The 10,333-nt window shown below is 36.1% G+C and overlaps 1 protein-coding gene across 2 annotated transcripts; it reads left to right on the top strand.

Annotated features, from left to right (window-relative positions):
• The first annotated feature begins 2,940 nt into the window (after positions 1-2,940).
• On the top strand, positions 2,941-7,295 carry LOC121979350 (type IV inositol polyphosphate 5-phosphatase 7-like). 2 transcript variants are annotated; one of them, XM_042531332.1, is made up of 13 exons: positions 2,941-3,585; positions 3,678-3,762; positions 4,024-4,092; positions 4,230-4,317; positions 4,405-4,509; positions 4,600-5,082; positions 5,176-5,311; positions 5,534-5,727; positions 5,819-5,927; positions 6,012-6,160; positions 6,242-6,538; positions 6,633-6,697; positions 6,843-7,295. In XM_042531332.1, the coding sequence occupies exons 1-11, from the start codon at positions 3,556-3,558 to the stop codon at positions 6,462-6,464; spliced, it is 1,671 nt and encodes a 556-aa protein (XP_042387266.1). In that variant the 5' UTR covers positions 2,941-3,555; the 3' UTR covers positions 6,465-6,538; positions 6,633-6,697; positions 6,843-7,295. The 2 variants fall into 2 exon arrangements, with proteins under 2 accessions (XP_042387266.1, XP_042387265.1); XM_042531331.1 differs by having other exon boundaries at positions 6,837-7,295.
• Positions 7,296-10,333: the final 3,038 nt, after the last annotated feature.

Raw genomic sequence — 10,333 nt, 5'->3', positions numbered from 1 at the left:
GAGGGAAGCAGACGGATTTCGTATTTCCATCCAGGGAAATGGTCAAACACCAGAATCTAGAGGCGGAAATCCAGCAGGCAGGGTTAGGAACGGACCCCTGATGGGGTAATTAGATTGATGTGGATTTATCCATCAATCTCGAGCGTAATTTGCAAATATGGATTTGACTTTGATGAAAGATCGTACGAACTCTGGTCATCGGCCCCTCCCACACGGATATTTTTTCTAGTACATCCGTTGAAGTTAACTCTAAGCGCTAACAGCTACTCTATGGCAATTATGTTTTAATTTCAAAATGAATTCGCATAATCTTTAATATTCTCACTTAATATATGAATCACAATAATGGTGTTCCTTCGAGACGGTCTAATGATTAGTATATGAATTATTGTCATCATGAGATCTAGAGTTCGAATCTCGATAAAATCAAGATAATGTCTCCCTTATGTACTAGTCAATATTCCAAAGACTAATAATCACTTGTAATTTATCTTTTCCGTGTTGATCCTGAGACGAGTTGACAGGGTGTTGATGACGAACATATTCAGCTTTTGTTATAATAATGATTAAATTTAAAAGAGGATCAAGAAAATCAATTAAAGTTTATTGTTTGAAATTCTTTTTTTTTTTTTTATGTTATAAAGGTAGTCGTCACACACACACACACACATATATATATATATATATATATATATATATATATATATATATATATATAGTTGTGATATATTTATGTGATGCCACAGTGCGCGACTGTACGAATCACGCAGCATATCACCTTTTTTTTAAAAAAAAAATATTTTCTTTTAAATTTTGAATTTAAAAAAATTCAAACATTTCCTAATATAAAATCTTAATACATAGATATATCTCCTAAACATGTTACAATACTCCATAATTACTTAAATTTATTTCATTTTTAATTTTTTTTAACTAAACACTATAACCCAATTAGGAAGCCTGAACCTAGAGGTAAAATCTTAAAAAAGGAAAATTAACTTAAAAATTATAACCCAATTGGAAAGACGGAACCCTAGAAATAAAATCTTAAAAAAATATTTTAATTATTTTTGTAATTTAAAATTTAAAAAAATAAAAAAAACAAAGAAATTTGAAATAAAAAAAAAACCAATATTTCCTTATATAAAACCCTAATACATTAATATATCCCCTCAACACATTACAATACTCTATAAATACTTAAATTTATTTTATTTTTAATTTCTTTTAACTAAATACTATAATCCAATTAGGAAACCTGAACCCTAGATAAAATCTTTTAAAAAATAATTTAAAATTATAACATAATTAGGAAGTCTGAACCCTATAAATAAAATTTTAAAAAATATATTTTAATTAATTTTTTTATTCAAAATTTTTAAAAAATAAAAAAAAACAAAGGAATATGATATATTGCGCGACGCACAGTCGTAAGCATGCAATAATAAATCGAAAAGCATCGGAATGAATTACATATATAGAAGATTAGGGGAAATTAATAATCCGCTTCTTTCGTTCTCATCTTTATACTTTTTTTTTTTTTTTTTTTACAGAAAAGGGGATTCAGCCACCAAGCCATTCTTGATTCATGCATGACAATGACTATCAAATCCTGCGACAGAATGATGATTACCCTCGATCAGATACCGTTCGAGCCCCATCGCTTTCGATCTCAGTGGTCCATGAGAAACTGCGAGGCAAGTCACGTCCTGGAAGAAGGGAAAGGAGCTCGCTACAGTGTCTATAAGTAGGACGCTGAAGTTCCAAAGGTACTTTGGAGACGTACGTATACTTCAAATTTAAGGACAGCGTTCGATATGAATGAAGCTGTTCACTTAGACAAGTGAGAGGAGTTCCATAAAGCAAAAGGTCAGAGAGGGGACTCATGGATACTCATGCTTGGCAACAGTACGGACCAACGACCTTGTTTGAATCTGGATGGATTATAATTTTGATGAACAAAGAGAATCTTAAGTTGCTAATCATTGGCGCATGATACTGACAAATCCTATTTATAACATCACATGGGACAAGCTTAATTAGCAAAGTTTAGGCGTGCCTTTATTTTAGTTGCATGGCCTTATTTATAGGCTTCTCTCCTTGCTCTGAAACATTTATGCATGGAAGCCTCTAAAGTTTGTGATCAGTTGGTTTATGGAGATCCATTGTTATGTTGAGGTGAGCGGTAGTGGAATTGTTTTTCTATGGCAGTCATAGTTGTTTGTTTCTGTGCTTGATTGCCAAAGCTGTACTATTTTTCTTATTATTTAGGGGAACTAAAGACTGTGCCAAAGAGTTTGAACACAGTATCCCAAGACGGTCAAGTATTGTAATGTGCATGGCTGCCTGGAAGCTGATTGGTCAGGATGGATTTTGAATACTTTGTGAGGGGAAAAGGACACGAGTTGTTCGATTTAAGAAAACATAAAGAAGAAGCCAAACGTTCAGATTCTGCATGGCAATAGAAAAAAGGGTCAGGTTTAACCAGTCGGCAATGAACTTCGATATGGATCATGAACCTTTGTTTCATTAAGGATGAGCAATAGGCAGGGCAATCACCAAACACGCAGATGTAAAGAAAGGAAAATTACCAAATAAAAAAGGGGGGGAAAGAGAAAATAAAAAAAGATATCCATGCAGAAACACACACACATTTGAATGTTGCAGAAGGCCTCTGAATGCTTTGGTTTGCTTTGCTTTTTTTTTCTCCGTTTACCTGCTCTATGGAAGAAGCCAATTAGGTGAGGAGGTGCTGAAACCTGACTCCAGCCAGTTTCTGTGAGGAGAAGATTCTAATTGCCTAATTGGTAGCAAGCAATTCTGGCGTGCTTTTTGTTTTGTTTTGTTTGTGTTTTGTTTTACATTTATTTTTCTTTCTAGTTTTTCAGTTTTAGAAATTTCTGCTTCTTAACGAAATGTTTGCTTGCATTCACTGTTTTGGTTTGGTCTTGGATTTGGAGTAAAAAGCCTTGAGAGAAGCGAGAGAAAGAGGAGCACTTTATTCTCTTGAAATTGGATACTTTAATCAACTCCTAGAACAAGGATTCGAAGGAGAGAGTACTCCCCTCGCCTTCTCCTTCTCCTTCTCCTCCTCCTCCTCCTCCTCCTCTGTCACTTTCACACTCTCTCATCACCACCATTCTTTTCTTCTCCTTCTCCAAAATCCAAGCTTTTTCATTTCCATGCAGTTGGTTCCATACCTCCCAGTTCTCAGAATCTTATACTTATAGTCTCCTTTCTTCAGTCGCCAGTCCTTCACATCAGAAGCCGTCTGGGGAAAGGGCAAAAAATTGCGATTTTTTTTCTTTTTCTAAAGAGAATCTGGCAGTGATCCTGTCTACTTCCTTTGGTCTTGTTACACGTTAGAATTTGCTACTAAATCGATTGGCAAGGGGAAGTAAAGTACTACCTCGTCTTTATTTTCCATCAAAAATCTCTGCTTCGCCATCCAGTTCTTGGGAGAATCCAAGAAACAGTGCGAGGAAGAGGGGAGTTGGCTTCTTCCTGGTGTTCTATCAAATGCCTGAGTCAGTTGCATGAGGACATTCTGAAACAATGAAAGATGGGAGTTGGAAGAAAAGCAAGGTTTGATGTGCTGTTTGTCTTCTTGGTGAGTGATTGCTGCGCGGAGCTTCGTGGGTTACCAACTGAACTCTCTTCTTTTCTTTCTCTTCCAGCTCTCATGGTCCAAGGCCTTTGTCAGAAAATGGTTCAACATCAGGAGCAAAACCCAGGACTTCCATTCAGATGATGTTGGAAGAGGTAGATATCTGTCTTGTTTCTGCAAGAATATGAAAATATAACCTTCTTGAAATAAGAACATGGAAAATGTCTTCTTCATCCTCAGTCTTCATCTCTCTCCTTTCTTTCTTTTTTTCCCCTTTTGGAATAACTGCTCTTCATTCTGTAAAGAAGAAATTTTTATTGTCATTTTCACAATCAGTGTTCTTCTGCTCATTCCTGCATGCAAAACACAGCCTTGCATCCCTTTTTGTTTCATTTGAATTCTGTGTTTCTTTGCAGGAGGGGAGGAGGAATGGAGGGGCAGCATTGCAGGGATGGAAGCATTCTCTGTCAAGAAAAGCAAAACAGGTTGAACAGTACCATCATCTCTGTTAAAAAGCTTTAGACCACACAAAAGAACTTGTCTTCTTCTTTTTTTATTAATAATGTTATCTTCTTTCATAAGTTGCCTTCCTCTTCATCTCACTAATTTTCTCTGCCATTAGAGAGGCTGTCCAAGAAGAAATCTGATCAAGCTCGGAGAGGAAAGATTGATCTGAATGCATCTGAAGTCACTGAAACACTTCATTATAGGTATTCCAAACTAGAGATAATTAACAAAAATAACTCAAAACACTCATCCAAATGCTAAAATGATTGCTAACTTCCATTTGTTGATAGGATCTTTGTTGCTACATGGAATGTAGGTGGCAAATCCCCACCTAGTAACTTGAATCTTGATGATTGGCTTCATACCTCACCTGCTGCAGACATATATGTGCTTGGGTACATTCAAATTTTTCATCCTTTTTTCAAATTTCGATAAACTAATTTCAAGTGCATCCAGTGAAGTTGTTGTTAAACTTGAAACCTCAGATTTCAGGAAATTGTCCCTCTTAATGCTGGAAATGTTCTTGGAGCAGAAGACAATGGTCCTGCAAAGAAATGGGTGTCTCTCATTAGAAAGACACTGAACAATCTCGCCGGCAATAGCAGCAGCGGTAGCTTCCAGACCCCCTCCCCTATTCCCAATCCTGTCATGGAGTTGGATGATGATTTCGAAGGAACGTCTACTAGACCAACAAGTTTCTTCCAACGTCGATCGTTCCAGTCCTTGAGCCGTAGTATGAGAATTGATGGAGATATTTTGGCTCCACAACCAAGACTAGATCGTCGGCATAGTGTTTGTGAGCGAGTTATGTTTGCAAACAGAAGAAGTGACTATGATCCCAATTATCGATGGGGTGGCTCTTCAGATGATGATAACATTAGTGGAGATTCACCTAGCACAACAACATACTGTTCACCAGTGTCCTATGGCTATGGAGCTTCCACATCAATGGAAGCAGGGCAATCAAGGTAAGTAAGACAAAAGTTGTTTGTGTTCATATCAGCTATTTCATCAATGTTAGACAACAACAAAACAAACATGCTTTTTAATGGCTGTTTCAGATACTATTTAGTGGCAAGCAAGCAGATGGTTGGAATATTTCTTACCATATGGGTAAGAGGGGAGATAAGAGAGAGTATAAGGAACTTGAAGGTCTCTTGTGTTGGCCGAGGGTTGATGGGCTATCTCGGTAACAAGGTATGATTCGATAAGATCTTATCTAGCTTTCAGTGCATATTTACTCTGAAAATTCCTGATCAAGGGAAATTTCTCTTCTTTCTCAATCATTGTATCCAAATGGAAGTATGGAATAACAATGTGCCATCTGCAAGTGTGGGATTGTTAATTTCTTCAAGGAGATTGAGAGTTATGAAAACCACATTACTCGAACGATGAATTCTTAAATCTGTTTCTTCTCAGGGATCAATTTCAGTCAGCATGTCTTTGCACCAAACAAGCTTCTGCTTCATCTGCAGCCATTTGACTTCCGGACAGAAGGATGGAGATGAACTAAGAAGGAATTCAGATGTGATGGAGATTATAAGAAAGACGAGATTCCCACCGGTCGGTGGGTTTTATGATGAAAGGTCACCTGAAACTATCCTCGAGCATGAGTGAGTGTGTTCAAATTTACTTGGTAAATTAGTCCTAAATTTATATTATGAGAAATCTCATGTTGTTGCTTTCGATCCTCTTTCTTTGTAGTCGAATAATTTGGCTCGGGGATCTAAATTACAGAATTTCTCTTTCGTATCGCTCTGCCAAGGCTCTTGTCGAAATGAGGAACTGGAAAGCTCTGTTGGAGAAAGATCAGGTAGCTAGGCAAATAATTTACTTTTCATCTACAAGAAATTTTAGTTGTCTGAACATCTTCAAGAAATTTATTCCTTCAAAGCAGCTTCGGATAGAACAAAGATGGGGTCGGGTGTTTCAGGATTGGAATGAGGGGAAAATATATTTTCCTCCCACTTACAAATATTCAAACAACTCAGACAGATACACAGGAGACGACATGAACTTGAAAGAAAAACGTCGAACACCTGCATGGTAATTAACACCTATAGTAGATTCCTTCCTTGCAGAATGTATTCAACAGACTTGTACTCATGACCTTGTTCAATTACTTAGGTGCGATAGAATCCTGTGGTATGGAAGTGGCCTCAACCAGCTCTCTTATGTACGCGGAGAATCGAAATTCTCCGACCATAGACCGGTTTCTAGCATTTTTATAGCAGAAGTCGAGTCAATTAATCATAGCCGAATACAGAACATGAATTGCTCTAGCTCTCAAGTGAACATAGATGAACTTTTGCAGTTCTCAAATAGGTATACAGAACTGAATTTCTTTTGAAGAGTGCATCAATACAGTTGGCTAAAACAGGATCTTCCTTGTATATTCATTCAACAATCCTTTCACTGATAAAGGTAATTGCTTTCCCTTGGATGCTATTAGTAACATATGAAACTAGATCGAGTGTTTACTCTCTACTTACAGTTCGAATTTCTTGATTATTCCCAGCAACTGATTTGCTAAAGGTCAATGGTGAACCCAAGGATTGAAAGCTTTTTTCCTTTGATGTTCCGGTGAGTCCTATGATTATGAACAACCATAATGTCCATTTCTGTTTCATAAGAAAGTGAGAAATCATATTCAAGAACTTATGTAGGACTATTCTGCCTTTTTCGGTATATCAATTTCAAGTTTGTCTGTCTTTCTTTGAAGATACAGACAGGAAGAGAGGCAAATAGCATGGGGCAAAAGAGATTGAACCTTCAATGGAACATTAGCCTCAGTAGTCGGAACCAAGTTTGTTCAAATGAGCAATCAATGGACCCAAGAATTCTTGCTCTAGGTGACACAGAGCTATACAGAGATCCTGACAGAACTAACATAAGCGACAGTTCATCATCAACCACAGGCCAAACTACTCGAGTCCCTTTTTTTTATTGGTACTTTTGATCATTTTATGTCAGGGCAGGTGAAAACTTGCAGTTTGGGGTGGAAAAGTAGGAAGCTGACAATAATAACATTTACCATTCTTTTTCATTTTGTATTCTAGAAAAAAAGGGCAATGAACATCTTCATGCACACTCATTGCACTGGGGATAAAGAAGTGTAGGCTATAATAAGCTGTTGCAAGAGCATGGGCAATGATCTTTAAACTGCAAAAGGCTATTCTTATGACACTCTCTACAGATTCTGGTGTCGCGTTTCTTCTTTTTTGTTTCAAGGGCAGCTGTTAGAAAAAGCTAGAGACGAACAGTTACAGAGAAATGGATCAGTTTACTCATTCAACTCCTCAATCAGATTAATATCTCAATTATATCCCTGGAAATGGGGGAGGCAATGGCTTCCGGACGTGCATGGCTGCATGCATGCATGCATGCAGGACTCCAATTATGATGTCATCGACTCGTGCAGTGGACGTCCTGTCCACCGGATGACGAATTAGATTTTGTACGTCATCATCTGCATGCTTGTCTTTGAAAACTAACATCATAAATTGCCTTTAATGCTTTGGCTAATGTGATGAGACTTCACATCTCTCATCCGATTTCTTCAAGCAAAGTACCAATTGCTTTTGCCATCGCAAGCTGGCCACTGGAGCAGGCTTATATCAATCACTCCATGTCATGTAGACTGACTTGCCATCATCATCAATCACTCCGTTGGACTTGGCAACAACAGTGTGCCCTGCTCCGCTCCTCGCTGGTCACGAGTGCTGCCTCTCTCTCTCTCTCTCTCTCTCTCTCTCATTCACATCGACGATGCAACTGCTTGCTTAATTCCACCGATGCAGGGAGTTGCATCGTGCATGCTGCGTTGCTTGTTCCTGCTGATCGGCCAGGAGGAGAAGACAATTGGTAAGATTGAGGGTTTGGGGTTTGGACGAGGAGATGCGACGAGAGCAGAGTAGAGCAGAGCAGAGGAGCGGATGATGTCAGAATTGAATTCTGCCATGTCTCTGAAAACCACGCCAGGGACCAGTAAGTGCTTCTTTTAAGGAGGTCAAACCCAACCCCCGCGGATCCCAATGGCCGCGCATGCCTCTGTCGAGCAGGAGGCAGTGGAGTTTGTAGGCTTTACGCTAAGCCCCACAACCGGTTAGCTTGACTAGTGATAAACAACATGACTCTGTTCGTACTTGGATGAATTTTAAAATTTGACAAGAGATCGAAAGGGAGCATTTGAAATTGTAAAGTTTTCAACGGATAAAGTATGAAATATATAGTACTATAATTCTCGTTGTTGAGGCTCCTGCCTCCTAGTGAGAGGATATAGTAATTGAATGCACAAGAAGAGAGGTAATCTTTCTACGTGCCTGGAATTACAAGAAATTGTCCCTTTGAGATATCTAGTGGTTAGCGCGTGAAGTGTTACTATCATAAGGTCTGGGGTTCAAGTCTCGACAAAATCGAGATAAATGTCTCCCTTATGTATTAGTCACTATTCTAAAGAATAGTAGTCGTCCGTGATTTACCTCCTTCTTATTAGTCCTGGGACGGATTGACAAGGATATTGAAGACGAGCGTATTCATCTTTTGCTACCATGAAATTATAAAAAGTTGCTTCAAATCTTAACTAGAATAAGTCAAATTTCACTAGAATAAGTCAAATTTCTAATTACAAACTGAATAATTCTGACTTACAAAAATTTACTTACAACGAACCTTAATTAGAGAAGGCTTAGTAAAACCTTTCATAATATCATAAGGATCAAAAGAATTTTTATATATTTTCATAATAGTATGATATTGTCCACTTTAGGTCTAAGTCCTTATGGGTTATTTTTAGACTTTATCTAAAAGATCTCATATTTCCAATAATCCTCCCCTCAAATGAAGGATTATCATTACTTTTAGGGTGTGTTTGGTTCGGGGTTATTCTTGATAACCTTGGTTATCCATCCAAGGTTATCAACAAAAACTTTGTTTGGTTTAGGTATTCGATGATTCTCGAATAATGTTCCATACACGACACGTCAGCAAAAGAGTCATGCAGCCCGGAATCGGAAAACCTCAGAAAACTAAGGGTGCGTTTGCTTTGCACCGTTTTCATTTTCATTTTCTGAAAAACGCGCGTTTTCTAGAAAACAGAAAATGACTTTTTGTCATTCTCTGTTTTTCTAGAAAACGATAGCCAATTTTTTAGAAAACGCGCGCGGAAAACGCAAACCAAACACCGTTTTTCAGAAAACGCGCGTTTTCCAGAAAATGAAAATGGAAAACACGCGTACCAAACGCCCCCTAAGGTTTTTCTTGATTCCGGGGTTAACGAATTTTTTATACCAAAAATACCCTCCGATAAGAAAAACATGGAAAAAAGAGAAAAAATGTAAAAAATAATTAAAAAATTTTAAAATTTTTTAAAATAAATAATTTAAAAAAATATTTTTTAAAAAAAATATAAATTTTAAAAATAAAAAATAAAAAAAATAATTTTTTTTAAAAAAAATTTTAATTTTTTTTAAAAAAAATAAAAAAAAATTTAAAAATTAAAATTAAAAAAAATTTAAAAATTTTAAAAATAAAAAATTTATAAAATTTTAAACATTTTAAAAATAAAAAAATTTAAAATTAAAAAATAAAATAAATAAATAAAAATTAAAATTTTAAAAATGTAAAAAAATAAAAAAATATAAATATGAATAATATAAAAAATATAAAAACATTAAAAAAAATAAAAAAACACACATAAAAAAGTAAAAAAAATATACAAGAAAAAGAAAAGTAAAAAAACATTAAAAAAATAAATAATAATAATAATATTATGTATAGTTGATTTTGTAACTGAGGATAATACGGTAAAATATTAAACTAAGGTATTCATTAAAACCTTCAAACAAACAAGTTTTTGTTGCATTACCTAGGTTGAACCAAACAACATTTGGTTATGTTTTATTCCCCATAACCTTGCAATTGGTTATGTGATTACCTGGTAATCACATAACCAAGGTTATACATGATAACTTGAACCAAACGCACCCTTATGGTTTGAACATCCCTTCAAGCATCCGGTCACTTTTAACTTATTATAGACCTCTCCAAGCATTCAATCAACCTTGACCTACTCCAAATTGTTATATTTGAGAGTGTCCTAAGATGATCGTCTTAGATATTGCATCATTTAATTGATAAATAAATTCATTATTTAGGTGTACATTCTCTATGTATATAATTTGATCTTAAAATTAACTAATGAACTCCACAATACAGTAC

The sequence above is a fragment of the Zingiber officinale genome, chromosome 5A (assembly GCF_018446385.1).
Source record: "Zingiber officinale cultivar Zhangliang chromosome 5A, Zo_v1.1, whole genome shotgun sequence".
Taxonomy (NCBI): domain Eukaryota; kingdom Viridiplantae; phylum Streptophyta; class Magnoliopsida; order Zingiberales; family Zingiberaceae; genus Zingiber; species Zingiber officinale.
The sequence above is the reverse complement of the archived record's forward strand: the minus strand, read 5'-3'. Positions and strand labels throughout refer to the sequence as shown.